This window comes from Centruroides sculpturatus, unplaced genomic scaffold (genome assembly GCF_000671375.1).
Source record: "Centruroides sculpturatus isolate CEXI.00-Female unplaced genomic scaffold, Cexi_2.0 scaffold539, whole genome shotgun sequence".
NCBI classification, from domain to species: Eukaryota; Metazoa; Arthropoda; class Arachnida; order Scorpiones; family Buthidae; genus Centruroides; species Centruroides sculpturatus.
This window is the reverse complement of record NW_019384823.1, coordinates 290,583-307,220: the sequence shown is the minus strand read 5'-3', so window position 1 is coordinate 307,220 and position 16,638 is coordinate 290,583. Positions and strand designations below refer to the sequence as shown.

General features: G+C 31.8%; 1 protein-coding gene across 6 annotated transcripts in view; it reads left to right on the top strand.

Annotated features, from left to right (window-relative positions):
* The window catches only part of LOC111629965 (anaphase-promoting complex subunit 5-like), a 45,234-nt gene extending 34,762 nt beyond the window's left edge, over positions 1-10,472 (top strand). For 3 of the 6 annotated variants that reach the window (XM_023373932.1, XM_023373929.1, XM_023373931.1), the window contains exons 15-19: positions 3,017-3,130; positions 3,224-3,371; positions 5,140-5,302; positions 10,120-10,214; positions 10,286-10,472. In XM_023373932.1, the coding sequence (XP_023229700.1) occupies positions 3,017-3,130; positions 3,224-3,371; positions 5,140-5,302; positions 10,120-10,214; positions 10,286-10,402 (637 nt within the window). In that variant the 3' untranslated portion in view covers positions 10,403-10,472. Of the gene's footprint in view, positions 1-3,016; positions 3,131-3,223; positions 3,372-5,139; positions 5,303-8,314; positions 9,082-10,119; positions 10,215-10,285 lie in introns of those variants that run through there. The other 3 variants (XM_023373930.1, XM_023373934.1, XM_023373933.1) reach the window with 3 other exon arrangements.
* The last annotated feature ends 6,166 nt before the right edge of the window (positions 10,473-16,638 follow it).

Below are 16,638 nucleotides of genomic sequence, written 5' to 3'. Positions count from 1 at the left end.
GGGCTACTCAAATATTTTACGTTTTTGATACTAAATTAACATCTAAAGTATAATTTTTTATTATTTTTATATTTTTCAATATATTTATTTTGTTTTGTACAAAATAAAAAATTATTTTTAACGATACAATGGTCTTTGTTAGGCTTAACATCGACGAAAATTCAACGCGAAGCGACACGCAACGGAGAAAAATGTCAAGATGGGATAAATTAATATATTTTTTCGTACATAATCGGTTATCCGAAACACCGATCTTCCGAACAACCCCAGTCCCCAATTGATTCGGATAATCGACGCTCTACTGTATAACAAAGCATTTTGCATTATCCCTAAGACACTAAAGTCTGATTCTGTACAGAGAAAGACGTGACGTCATTCGTTATTTTGTAATGCCTTTATATTTAACTCCAGTGTAAACGTTGCAAGCAACGACGTCATATATCAAGAGAAAAAAAAAATTTCATTTTTCTGTTCCCCGGTGAACATATTATTCTTTGACACTGATCTATATAAAACGTGGATATTTTCATCTTAATACTTTTTATTACTATTTTTATAGTTAAATCAAAAATTATTGAACCTGAAAAAGTTTATGTAATAGAGAAAATACCGTTATATCACATACACTAAAGGTATCATCATTCATCCAAAAAGAAACTTTTATTTAATGAAACCTACAGAAAATTGTTTTAAAACTATTAGAAAAATAATTTAAGTGTATTTTTTATTTGAATTAAATTACAGAATAATATATAATATAATTATTATCTGTTTAATTATGTTGCATTTCATACTGTGAATGCAAATGTGATGTACGAAGCTTCCAAATTAAATTAAATAACTTTCAAAATTTACAATGACATTGTTGATAGATATCTTTTCTGTTAATGAATTAAATTGTCGATGAATATTGTACATTTCTAAATAAATATTTAATAAACGATCGCTTTAATTCGTTGTTTAGCTATCTAAACGATTGCTTGACATAGTTTGAAAATTATTCAATTAAATAGAATAAATGACAAATCAGTGAACTGCAAAAAGTTTGTTATTTGTAGATGACATCTTGATTAGTTTTAATAGATGATTTGGAGTAATGTATTGGGTGATGATAATTAAAGTATCCCTCCTTAATGTTGTGTTGGTAGTTATTTAACAGTCGAAAAGCAACCAAATTTGGTACAGTGACAATTCAGGAAAACAGTGCAAATACTCACCACGGGGCAGCGGCGGCCTTATCCATTGCGAGGCCCTGGGCGGCAGATCTTTGCGAGGCCCTTGTCCTTTGTGCAAAGTATGTGAATTGAAATAGTAGGCACTTATTAATATTAATATATACTGTACTATAAATTAAATTTATTTTATTGTTATAACTAATAACCAAGGATAAAATAAAAAGTTTTAAATATCAACTTTTTTCTACTTGGTTGTTGCGCAAGGCCCCTCCAAAAGCGAGGCCCCGGGCGATTGCCCTGCTCGCCACCCCCTAAGGCCGCCACTGGACACCATGAATGTGTTAAGGTCAATACACTTCTGCAAACATTGATACCAGCCTTTAAGTTCAACTGAGTAGAACTTGAGGGTCTTGTGATCTGAACCATGCCAGAGCAGTTCTTTTTACATCTTCAACTGATGGAAAATTGGTACCTTTCAGCAACTTATCCATTTGTAGGTTGTTGACTTCTTTGGAGCATTATCACCATAAATTTGTTTCTGAGCATCAATGATTTGCCTATTCTCCCAACCAAGTTTCACCATGAACTTTGTTCTAGTCTCAATTTTGGTGGATTCCATGTTGCTTGAATGGTACTTGACTTTCAACTGATGGCACTGCATTCTTACCTGCATTTAAGGGTTCATGTTTGAACATGTTATAACATGTTGGTACAAGAATGTTCAGGTGCATTGAAATCAAAATCCTTCCAAACAATTTTTAGTTACAAACTTTTTCCACAAACTTTTTGAAGCACCCATATACAAGCAACAATGTTTATAGCTACTTGTATAATCAGTGCATAAAATTCAGCAGCTGTGTGTATAACTGCTGAATTTTCACTTTGCAAATGATCTAACACTTTTTATCTTAAAGAGACATCATGTTCTTTGATTGTTTTGATAATTTGACACAAGAGTCTTTGTTTAGATATAATTGCTGATACTTGTAAGGCTAAAAGAAAAAAAACAACTAATAACTAAAATTAGCAAGAAAGACATAATAGTGACATTCACACTATAGTATATCCACTAGCATTGTCTAATTGTCAACAACAAAATTTTGTACCAAAATATGTTTAAGGTAAAAACATTAAAAGTCATTTAATTGTTTTTTATCCCTTATCATCATTATTTTTGTTAATCCTATAAATAAATTACTTTTATCTTTGCAATTATGAATAAATACAGGTATACGTTGACTTACGTCATTTCGAGTTACGTCATTCCCGATTATATGTCGTTTGTCAAAAAAGTATATGGAAAAATAAAAATCAAGTTTAAGTCATTTTATTCGACTTTACGTCTGTCCGCCACAAATATTGAAGTCGTAATATCACTAGAAAAGCGTTTAAAGCACATAAAATCATATTAAAATATATACATTTACAAGTATGTACTGTATTTACAGTACATGCATTCATAAATTTAGATTACTTTTTCTGTACTATATTAAAAACTAAAATCTATCTGTTTGTAAGCTTAAAATAGATCCTTATTAACCATATATTATTAAAAATGCATTAATAAATAAAATACAGAACTGGGAATGATAATTTATGGTTTAGCCTAGTGACAAGTAGATTCGGAGACAAGTAAATTCGACTTACGTCATCTCTCCTGGAACCAATTACCAACGTAAGGTGAGGTATACGTGTAGTTGCAAATACCAAACTGCAAATATGTAAAATGCATGAATATGAATCTTCTAATGTAGAATTAAATGATAATTTGGTTAGTGATGATTAAGTAATGATATACTATATTTATTGTGACAGAATTTAATTGATTTATTTTTAACTAGGAAAGCACTTTTACTTATATATCAAGGTAATAAAACAGAATCTCATACATTAGTAAAAAAATTGTTGGGAAAGTGTAAAGAAAAGTATGGTCCTCCTGCTTATTTTCTTGCTAGGTAAATGGAATTTTATTTATTTCTTTATGCAAAAATTTTATTGATAGGTATTTGAAATTATTAATCAGTTTTTTTTTCACTTTATAAAATTAGAATTCTGTTATTGGAAGCTGAATTATTTATTCAGTCATCAAGCTATGCATCAGCAATACCTTCTCTGATGAAATGCTTATCCATTTGCAAAGACCATCATTTAATGTCTTATAAATTATTAACAATCCTGTATCTCTCAGGAGTTCAGGTAAATGATTCTTGCTATGTTTTCATTAACATTTAATTTTATATGAGATTTATTTTTACTTAAGTAGGGTAAATCTGATGTATGCTGCTGACGAGATCTGAAAATTTAACATGTTATATGTGAATCATCATTGCATTACATTTATTTTATATATATTGCTATAGTAGTAAGAAAGATGTGATATTCTTATACTGTACAATTTTTTTGGATTCTGGAAATTGATTTATATCAATGTAGTAGAATCCACGTATTGTAATCACTTCAGGATTTGCCTATGCTGTTAGCAGTAATGGAATGATATTATTAAATTGATAACTATTTGGTTTCTTCAAATGAAACATAGACTCATACATCCAATGCAAGTACAGTATGTGATTTACTGTGCAGTATATTGTAAGGATTTACAGATGTGGTATACTTGACACTGAACAACTTGCTCACTTGTTTGGAAGTGCACCCCTCTACCTGTACAGTGGTGTCCTACTCTTCCTCAATATTGTCAGTATTGCCACTGCAGTCTATATTTCATTTGAAAGAACCAAATAAATAAGACTCAAGTTAGTAGAAATTTGGATTTTATTGACTCTGACATTAAAATGACATGTTAAAACAATTATAAAATGTACAAATTGAAGATTTATCAATTATAATAATAATTGTTAATTAATGTAATTCATCCAATATTGTTTGCCTGTTGGATTTTTTAATACAGTCTTTAACAATAGCTAGCTTATAATTAAAGTAAGAAATGTCAACAATTTAAACTACTTTACTGCAAAAAATAATAACTAAAATGGTTAATATTTAAAACACTGATAATGCTGATGATAATAACTGAAAATGTTTTGGTATTATCAATCATATGTTGAGGCTGATAGCATAAAAATGCAGCTTAAGAATGCCTGTTTAACCAATGTTAAAACGATAAATATAAGCAAAACCTGATTACAGTAAGTTTTTATAATGAATTTTAATTTAAATGTTTTGGAACTTTCTAATTCCGACAGTATTAAATGACTGACAACAATATCTATAATTACAATTAGCAAATTCTATTAAGAATCTTCAGAGTTTTATTATTATTATTATTATAAAACTCTGAAGGTTTTAATGAAATTCAAATAATGACACTATTATTAAATTTCAATCATAAATGCTGATTTTATTTTATTGACTGTGTTACATGGAGAAAACATTTTTAAAAACTTTTTTAACCATTCTGTGGATACTACTGAAATGCGTAATTAATGTTTGGATTAATTGATCAGGATGATATCTGGTGTAAATCATTAGAAGAGAACTTTAAATAATTATGTAAAAATTTATCCATGTACTCTAGATAATTCGAGAGATTTAAAAAAAAATTTACACTGGCATATAATTCTGCTGCACACTGTAAGAGCACAATTTTACTGAGCCTATAATGTGTTTGACAAAGCCTGCAATGGGATGGTTGGGTGGTGAGGGACGGAATTAGATGTATCCAGACTGATCACCACCTGAAAAATTCCAGGGATTTTAGACTCATCTGGACTTGATCATGGGTTCCCATAGTGGTAGGGTGCCACCTTAACCAATCAGTCATCTGGCTTTTTTAAAAGTAAAAAATTTTTATAATTAAAAATAACGGCATATACTTCAAAGCCAAATGATTGCTGGATTACATACAATAATTGTTTAGCATTAAACTAAAAAATCAGGTTATTGGATGTTTATATTTGAATAAAAATACTTCTTTAATATATATAATATTTTTCTGTTTTTATAGTTTATGTTGAATCTACCACATCAGGCACTTCATTTATTGGATCAGATCTTTATAAATTTACTTGCCCAATGTTCTCTGTACGATAAAGCACGAGCCTACTTACTCTATGCCAAGTGTCTTCTAGCTTGTACAAAGTTTGATTCTCTTGAATCTAAGAAAGAAGGTAAAAATTTCATAATATATTTTTTGCTACAGTAGAATTTATGGATCCATTTAAATATTAATTTATACATGTTAGTGGATATTTTATTTTAAAATTTTTTGTTTTAACTTAACAGTTATTTATGGATTACTTATATTTAGCTGCAAATCATCCTACGTATATATAATTAACTAGGATATTATGCAACATGATAGAATTGAGGCAGAGTTGGAAGGAAAGAAGCAATCCCTGCACCTGTTAGGCACAGAAGAGGCAATCCTTGTATAGTACCTGATATATGCGAACGGATGAACTTTGCACTTGCTGCCACAAGAGCCTATCTGTATACCTGCAGGCCATGGGAGGTGCAATTCTTGCACTGGCCTGGTAGGGAGAGATGATTCAAGAAAAAAAGCAATCGATGGCAATTGCTTTGTTCTTGTGTTTTGTTTGTTTTTTGCATCTATTTTCTGTTAGGTGCACATAATACTGTTTTTTAGTTTTGATCTCTAGGCCTAAATTTCATTAGGTGTGCTCATCACATCAGAGAGCATTGACATTGTCACTGTAATACCTTTGTATATTGAAAACGAAGTCATGGACTCTTATTTTTACTTTCCTGGCTGTGGTATAGATAACCAGGTATGGTGATTGGTCAAAAAGTTTAAATTTACATCCTGAGATTTTTGGACTTAGGGGACCTTGAAATGCCAAGAAATAAAAAAACATTCAGAGATATTTTCTGTATATATGGATGTTAAGGTGCATGTGTTTTTCCCTCTTTGAAGCTTAATAATGTTTGTCTTTTGAAAATTTCTGAAATTTTTCAGTAAGGTTTGTGTATTAGAAAGATTCATGCTGTTAAATTTTGGTGAATTAAGGTCAACAGGATGGGGAGATAAAGGGTGGGCATGTGTCATATCTCGAGTGGAGTTGGACTAATGACGATTTTACTCATTATTAGTTTTTACAGTTTTTTATAAAATCCATCCCTACCCTCAAAATTAAGCTTTTTGCCATTTTATAATAATTAAAAATGTAAAGTTTTTTTAATGAAATATCTTAACAGATAATGCCACCAGAATTTTAAATGTTGCTGAGAAAGTTAAGTGATTTATTGCTGGATTTTTTACATTTAAATGGACCCACATTACATTTCTGGATTCCTCATCTCAATTAATGGAAAATGGCAAAATTTTATCAGAATCGATCCATTAAATTTTGAGAATGAACTCTATTCTATAAGACCATACAAAACATGCTAGAGATCGTGAAACATTGCACAACATTGCTTTGTTATGCATACTCATGAAAAGACCTTATATCTCAAAGTCATGGACTCCCATTTTTTTATTGCATGTTTTGATTCTGCATCACAATTAATGGAAAATGGCAAAGTTTAATCAAAATTGATCAAACGGATTTTGAGAATGAACACAATTCTGTAAGCCTCATAGAAGAATCTTCGCTAATGCTCTGCTTCAATTANTGATGATTTTACTCATTATTAGTTTTTACAGTTTTTTTATAAAATCCATCCCTACCCTCAAAATTAAGCTTTTTGCCATTTTATAATAATTAAAAATGTAAAGTTTTTTTAATGAAATATCTTAACAGATAATGCCACCAGAATTTTAAATGTTGCTGTGAAAGTTAATTGATTATTGCTGGATTTTTTACATTTAAATGGACCCACATTACATTTCTGGATTCCTCATCTCAATTAATGGAAAATGGCAAAATTTTATCAGAATTGATCCATTAAATTTTGAGAATGAACTCTATTCTATAAGACCATACAAAACATGCTATAGATCGTGAAACATTGCACAACATTGCTTTGTCATGCATACTCATGAAAAGACCTTATATCTCAAACAAAGTCATGGACTCCCATTTTTTTTATTGCATGTTTTGATTCTGCATCACAATTAATGGAAAATGGCAAAGTTTAATCAAAATTTATCAAACTGATTTTGAGAATGAACACAATTCTGTAAGCCTCATAGAAGAATCTTTGCTAATGCTCTGCTTCAATTATAATTATTTCTTTATATTATTAATTATTAATATAATTATTTCTTTTGCTATATATATATATTTTCAATATTTAGCAAAATGTAATAATGATATAGTATGTATTTTACGCTAAAATATATGAGGATGCTGATGGGAGAAATGGGCTAGGTTGATTAGACTCAAGTCAAGAGGAACAAAGGATAAGGGATTGTATGTGGCTGATGGTTGACATACTGAGATGAAGCACCTTTACAAATGAAACTCATTTATTGGGAGAAATGATGGCTACATAGTCTTACAATGGAGCTCATTCTCGGTTGACAATCTAAAGAGCCCAAAGATGTTATCATTGGTAATGGTCCCTCTACAATTCAGTAACCCTGGGGTAATGTTGTGAACAAGTCTGGAGGTAAAACAGTGATGGTTAGTCAGAGGATGAATGACAATGAAGGTGGCAGAGTGACAAGGATGATGGTATTTCAGAGACAGCAATATCACAAGCACAGAGATAAAGAAATGAACAGAGTCACCTTGTGAAGTTGGGAGGGAGAAATCCATTTTGTCCTTAAAATTCAGGATTTTTAAAGAATTTTTCCTCTAATTCTATCTCATCACTTTCCAATTGGTTCCCTCCTTTGTTTCCAGTTGGAAATAAGATTGGATGGGGTTACAAGAAAGGTCGATATTCAGTGTTCAACTCGACATTGTATCTCAACTGTGACTGGGAGATGTTGACAGAACTTTGAAACCTGAGCTCATATTTGTTATGATATCCATTCTGACATTTAGGAATTTTAACTGCAAAATGCAATTATTTTCTTTCATTAAACTGTTCTGTTTTCCCAATTTAATTAAATTCTGTTGTTTTTATATGGGCATCAGAGTCAAAGTTTGAACTCCTTGGTCTGATAGTGATTAAGATACTAGTGTGTGTGTTTCAGTCTCACTTGAGACATAGATTGTTTGCATTTATGTTGCTTCATGCCATATTTATTTTATACATTTTCTTTTTAGCATGATAAACAAGAAGTTTGGACTCTGTCTGCAGGGTGCAATCACAGGTATCACTGTTTTTTCCTCATTTTTGTGGTGTATATCCCTGTTGATAAACTTCATTACTTTTGCTGTTGAAAAAAAGCTATTTGCCTGCTTTTGGAGTGTGATTATGTTAGACCTAACAGACTTCCAAAGGGGAATGATTGTTGGTGCATGCCTAGTAGAGGCTTCTCTGACCTGAGTTGACGAGTTTAGTGAGATCTACTGTTTCCTTGATCACATCTCAGTATGCAAAGACACACAAAACATCTGACAGAAGCAGCTGTGGTAGAAAGTGAAAGCTGGATGCAACGGACAGAAGAGCACTTTGTCAAATTGTAAGGAGAAAACAAAACTACAGCAGTGCAAATTACAGCAGAATTGGCTGCAAGTGTAAGGATATCGGTTCACTGCAAACCGTCTGATGTGCACTGCATAAAGATAAAGATATTTTAAATTTATATATCATTTTTCTTATTAATAAAATCAATTATATGACTATGAATAAATATTATAATGAATAACATAAGATGGTTTATGACAGTTTTCATTGTCTTCCATTTTAATAATTTTTAATAATCCTATAAATTACCCTTTCAGAACCTTTTTATCCAGTTAGCTATGATATTTTGATGCAAAAACAAACGTTTCCGACACTATCGAGTTCTGCTTCAGGTTCGATATTGCGATGTTGTTCCAACTTTGGAATGCCCAGAGTTCAAATTTTAAACTGCCAGCAAATTTTAAACTAATAGCTAACTTGAATTAATTATTCAAGTGTTTGAATTATTTAATACCAAATAATTTGGCTATTTGTGTCATTCTTTGTTGTATAGGCCCAGCAACCTCATATTAATGTTTTCATCTGAAATTCTGTAAATAAGATATCACTATTATTGGGGATCCTTCTCATAAGCATATTACTGTAGCATTAATAGGACTGAAATGCCAGGACCACTCAAAGGTATTTCCTAGCAGAGGAGAGAGTACAAGGTTAAGTAGTAGAAGGTAGTGGGTGAAGGGGAAAAATAAAGCAAGAGAGGATAGTTTCTTCTCATAAGCATATTGCCACATATGTGATATTGTGTTGTTATCCTTGTAGTTTATGCAGTTTCCTGTTCTGTTGGCTTTAGATTTCTAGATTTTCCAGTGTCCTTATGTGATCAGTTTAGAATGACTATTTTATAAGAGTAGCATTCCCTAAGTCCACATGTTCATTCGGGTCTGATGCATATGTTGCCAGTGCTGTGGTGCACCTACTCTTGTATGCATATGCACGGCAATATGCTTATGAGAAGGATCCCCAATAGTAGTGACATCTTATTTACAGAATTTTGGATGAAAACATTAATATGAGGGTCCTGGGCCTATATAACGGAGAATGACACAAATAGCCAAATATTTGGCATTAAATAATTCGAACACTTGAATTAATTAGCAGTTTAAAATTTGAACTCTGGTCATTCCAAAGTTGGGATAACATAGCAATATCGAACCTGAGGTAGAACTCGATAGAGTATTGAAAACGTTTGTTCTTGCATCTAAATATTGTACCTTACTAGATAAAAAGGTTCTGAAAAAGTTATTTACAAAGTTCCAGTATCCAATAGTGTAAATCCTATAAATTTTTGAAAGCTTAAAAAATTTGGCTCACTCGTACCTTAGAAACATTTTGTGGGCTACCATTTAAAATAGTTGTTTTCTCTTGATGTATACATTGTTATTATTATTACTATAAAATATTATATTTAATTTATAACTATAATAATTTTATATTATTTCAGCATTATTGTCGTCCATTCAGATGATAAGTAAATCGATCGATTATTTCCATAAAATAGAAGCCTTTCATCGAATGAAAGATGCTATATACTGGCAGGTTTGTTTTTAAAAGTTTTCTTTATGCAATAATATAAATTACATTTTATTTATTAAAAATTTTACTTTTAGGCTTTGGTCTATAATGAGTTGGGGATGACAAATGAAAGGAATTCATGTTCCAGACAGTTTAGACTTCTAGAGCAACAGTTTGATTGTGATACGTGGACTGGAATTATGATTCCTTAATATTAAACATGCAAGAGTTTGTAAATGAAAGTATTTCTGTATTTAATGAAATGTGAATAAATATACAATTGTTTATAAGTTATGTATAATTATTATTTAATTGGAACAATTTCATGTTGGAGGTATATCACATTGTCATCTCAGGCAATAGAAAATATGGATCATATTATTTTCTACACTAAAAAATATCTTTATGTTCTCTTCACATAAAAATAAATTAGAAATTATATGAAAATTCTGATAAGAACATNTCCGTTTTATATGAATTCCATGTTGTACTAGTCACTTAGATTTTACAAATATGTGTGCTGGACTCTGAACGGCTCACATATTTATAATATCTAAGTGACTCGTACAACATGGAATTCATATAAAACGGAATAATCAACAGTGTTATAATGGGTCGACTGTATTGTATTTTTGGCCAAGATCAGATCATTTGTATATATAAAATAAGAGCTTTCATTTTTTTATATGTTTACATATAATTAGTGTATGTTCAAAATGATTTTCCAGAATAGAACTCCTATTGATTCTGGAATATTGTTTTGTTAATTAATAAATCTTGTATTGTGTGTAATCACAATTATCCTGAAAGAAGTATAATTAACAATTTTATGGCGTTATTGAAGAAATGTGATCAAGATTTTATGACATGCAGATTGCAAGTGATATGAGTGAAGCATTACATGAAAATCTACTATTGAAATTATACATTACTAGCAGACCCCATCATGCGTTGTTGTGGCTCAAAATATATCTATTATAAATGTATAACACTTCCCCCATGGGGGATTTTTCGAAAAATCCCTTCTTAGTGTATATTCTCTTGACGTACCCTATTAAAACGCAATCAAAAACGCAAAAAACCGCATCTAAAGTAGTATAATAGAAGCAGAGTTCTTTACGGTAAGCCTTAATCCTAACCATCTCCCCCCAGTGGGGGGAATTTCGACATGTATGTTATATAAAAACACGTGCATATTCGAATACAGTGTAGTGTCAAAATTTCAAAAAATCGGTAGGAACAAACGAACATTACATTTTTATTTATACAGATAGATAGAAGATGATCTGCTTTAGTTCATCCTCACAGAAAAGCAAACTTAGGTCGTCGTACTCGTAGCGCCATCTGTTGGACATAAAAGTCTTAACCCTAAATGATATCTTAATTTATATGACTGTTGAACGGAATAATAAACAGCCTATGTCCACCTTGAAGTTCCATTCTAAATATTGGTGAAAGAATTTTTGAAATCGGATGAGTAGTTTCGGAGATTACCCCCTACATCCAAACTTACAAACTTTACCTCTTTATAATACAGTAATACCCCGACTTACGCGAACCCGGAGTTACGCGATTTTCAAATATCGTGGATTCGTCTTTTGTTTGAACGCCACGCAACTCTCGATTACTCATTCCCTCCACACTATTGTTCGGCTTACATGTTCGGACGTGTCGCGCGGAATCGACGCATAGCTACAATTTATTTTGCGTTATTTATTTCTGTGTTTGTTATATCTACGGAGACTCGAGAGACTCTATGTGGTGATTTCTTGTAACCGTGAACGAATCAAAAGACGAGATAAGATTAACGAGAACATTTATTAGCTTACATACATCCGACTTGGATTTTACACAAATTGCGAAATTATACCCGGACTTACGCGAATTCGACTTACGCGGTTATCGCTCGGTCCCACCTATCGCGTAAGTTCGGGGTATTACTGTATTTAACAAACACCTGTCTTGATATTTCTCAATTACAGCATCGCATGTGACATGTCTCTTCCTAACAATTGATTAGTTCTTTTTAAAGCACTTTCTATTTTGTGGGCACTAGAAGACCTTCATAAAGATAATTATTAATTTGATCAGGCCCATAATGGGAAGCCCGATATATAACAAATAGACTGATATCTTTATTGCCTGACTATTTGACCATCTCGATTGATCAGTTAATATTGAATTATTTTCTTACTTTAATGAAATTTAAGCATATGGAATGATAGACGATATCCCGTAGTATAAAAATCGTCATTCCTAGATATTTGCCACTCGTTTAATATTTCTTCGCCTTGACATTCTGATCTACTCTTTCATTTTGTACCATTCGCTGTATTCGAGAACCGGTAACATCGGCAACTTTTCTAGAGATTCTTATGGTTGAATTTTTAAAACTGACAAATTTTTCTATGTAAATATCATTATATCTTATTTTAAAAATTTAAAATTACATAAAAACATTAATTTTATTGAAATATGAAAATTTACATTGATTTTATTTAATAGCTTTTAGTTAGTCTCCTGCNTGATTCCCGGCCGACCAATTAGCCATCACCAGCCGTAACGTTATGCAAATGTGTGATTCCCAAGCCATAGCCTTATGCAAATCATGCCGTGTGGCATAATTGTCTGCTGACCAATCAGTGGCTGTACTTTCAAAAAGCCAACGGCCACTTTCAACCATCTGTCGATGACCGTTACAACTAAAAAAAACTTCGATAGGTCTTACTTTCAGGGGAAGGTCTTATATTTCGCAATTCAGCAAAATCTGTGCTAGGTCTTATTTTATGCGGATGTCTTATTTTCGGGGAAACACGGTAGAACTCCTATTGATTCTGGAATATTGTTTTGTTAATTAATAAATCTTGTATTGTGTGTAATCACAATTATCCTGAAAGAAGTATAATTAACAATTTTATGACATTATTGAAGAAATGTGATCAAGATTTTATGACATGCAGATTGCAAGTGATATGAGTTATGCGAGTGATAGATTTTCATGCATTACATGAAAATCTATCACTCGCATAACTCATATCACTTGCAATCTGCATTCTGCATCTGAAAATTCTGATAAGAACGTATAGATACATAGATTTTCATGCATTACATGAAAATCTATCACTCGCATAACTCATATCACTTGCAATCTGCATTCTGCATCTGAAAATTCTGATAAGAACGTATAGATACATAGATTTTCATGCATTACATGAAAATCTATCACTCGCATAACTCATATCACTTGCAATCTGCATTCTGCATCTGAAAATTCTGATAAGAACGTATAGATACATAGATTTTCATGCATTACATGAAAATCTACTATTGAAATTATACATTACTAGCAGACCCCATCACGCGTTGTGGCTCAAAATGTATCTATTATAAATGTATAACACTTCCCCCGTGGGAGATTTTTCGAAAAATCCCTTCTTAGTGTATATTCTCTTGACGTACCCTATTAAAACGCAATCAAAAACGCATCTAAAATACTAGTATAATAGAAGCAGAGTTCTTTACGGTAAGCGTTAATCCTAACCATCTCCCCCCAGTGGGGGGAATTTCGACATGTATATTATATAAAAACACGTGCGTATTCGAATACAATGTAGTGTCAAAATTTCAAAAAAATCGGTAGGAACAAACGAACATTACATTTNCCCCCCAGTGGGGGGAATTTCGACATGTATATTATATAAAAACACGTGCGTATTCGAATACAATGTAGTGTCAAAATTTCAAAAAAATCGGTAGGAACAAACGAACATTACATTTTTATTTATACAGATAGATAGAAGATGATCTGCTTTAGTTCATCCTCACAGAAAAGAATAATGCCTCACAGAAAAGCAAACTTAGGTCGTCGTATCGTAGCGCCATCTGTTGGACATAAAAGTCTTAACCCTAGATGATATCTTAATTTATATGACTGTTGAATGGAATAATAAACAGCCTATGTCCACCTTGAAGTTCCATTCTAAATATTGGTGAAAGAATTTTTGAAATGGATGAGTAGTTTCGGAGATTACCCCCTACATCCAAACTTACAAACTTTACCTCTTTATAATACAGTAATACCCCGAGTTACGCTACCCCGGTTTACGCGAACCCGGAGTTACGCGATTTTCAAATATCGTCGATTCGTCTTTTGTTTGAACGCCACGCAACTCTCGATTACTCACTCCCCCCACACTATTGTTCGGCTTACATGTTCGGACGTGTCGCGCGGAATCGACGCGTAGCTAATTTATTTTGCGTTATTTATTTCTGTGTTTGTTATATCTACGGAGACTCGAGAGACTGTGGTGATTTCTTGTAACCGTGAACGAATCAAAAGACGAGATAAGATTAACGAGAACATTTATTAGCTTAAATACATCCGACTTGGGTTTTACACAAATTGCGAAATTATACCCCGATTTACGCGAATTCGACTTACGCGGTTATTGCTCGGTCTCACCTATCGCGTAAGTTCGGAGTATTACTGTATTAATGTAGATAATTGCTTGAAATAAAAATCTCAATTTTATTTTCTGCTTTTCAGTGTAACGTTATAACTAAGGATAATCAAAATGTATTAATTAGCCAAATGTTTATTAAAAACAAAGCAATGCATTATAAAAGCAAAAATAAAATTTTTGCTTTTTGTAATGTATTGCTTTAAATTGCAGTGAAATTTTACGTATATAATCAAAAGATGATTGAATCTGAAAAGATGATACTGCATAAGGAACATAAATAGTGAATTGTGAACAACGGCATATCCAGATGGGTGCTTACGGTGCTGCAGCATCCCATTCATACCAAAGTAATCAGTTTTGTTACATTAAATAACACATTTCACATGATTTCAATTTGGCAACCTAATTCTAAGGTAATTGAGTAGCATCGATGTGGGACACGTGCCTCAGTACCCTGGAATCTGCTACGAGCGGCACCCGTATTCTCAGAATCCTGGATAAACCACTGATTGTGAACTGTTTGGATGTTGTATTACTTTTAACATTTTATGTAGTCTGTGTTATATTTTAAAGTTTAGATTCAAAATTGGTAGGTTCAAAATATTTATTTCTAATAAAATTTGCGTATTCTACATGCAATTGTATAATATGGTTATGGCAATTTTACAAAAATTCTTTATATAACAACAATAAATGGATATGTTTTTCAGATTTAGCACACCAACTTTTAACTTCTAACTTGTAAAATTACTAGGTTCAGGTAGAGCCCAAGGTTTCAATTTGCAGACAGGCTACAATTTTGGACAAGTGCACAAAAGTATTTTAAAAAAACCATAATACATTGTCATCAATATATTTAATAAATTGCGTAAAGATCTTGCATACCGTTATTATTAGAGTGCAAAATGAGCTTTTAATGCCTCAGTGAATATTGAATTACCATTCTACATAATAAATGCAAAGTAATTAATTAATTTATATAACTGAGTTTATTTGTATGCATTTAAATTTTGAAATTTCTCTTATTTTGTGCTTTTTTCCATTGTTTTAAATGGCACGGAAAACGTTCATTCTGCTTTCATAACACAGTACACTTCACAAGAAAATATGCATTTGTTAAATATATCACTGTTGCAAGTTATGTGTTCAAAGATAGTGAGTAGGATACCTTACAAGTTTAAAAAATCATACACGACTACTTTGATCCGTTTCAAGTCATATCGAACCAAAAAGTGGCGGGCTTGATAAAAGACGCCAGGTCATGGCCGTTTATTTATTATAAAAAATAATACAATGGTTATATGACACGAAGCGTTGCTACACAATACAAATACAAAAGTTTATATAACACAAATNGGGCCCATAACCTGTTAAATATATCACTGTTGCAAGTTATGTGTTCAAAGATAGTGAGTAGGTTACATTACCTTACAAGTTTAAAAAATCATACACGACTACTTTGATCCGTTTCAAGTCATATCGAACCAAAAAGTGGCGGGCTTGATAAAAGACGCCAGGTCATGGCCGTTTATTTATTATAAAAAATAATACAATGGTTATATGACACGAAGCGTTGCTACACAATACAAATACAAAAGTTTATATAGCACAAATCATTGTTACACACATAGGTAATGACAGGAGAGAAATTTAACAGCATTAATTAAAATGAAATTTCTTTGGGTGTTTGTTATGGACTAATGTATTGTGGACTAAACCGATCAATGAGTCAATTTAGTGTGCAGAATGAATCAGACTATTCAAGCAATATAGTACGATACATTTGAATGACCTTGGTTTAGAAAATTTTCATACATTTTCATGAATTTATGATCTTAATGAAGAAACTTCGAGGGGAGAGGTCGTACTCAAAACCGAGGCTGAACACCACCTTTGCACAATTTCTCCACCTTGGCATTGGCATGTGTTGCTATATATCAGTAAAATTAGCTTCAATAATTAATAATTATTTCATATTTTTGCAA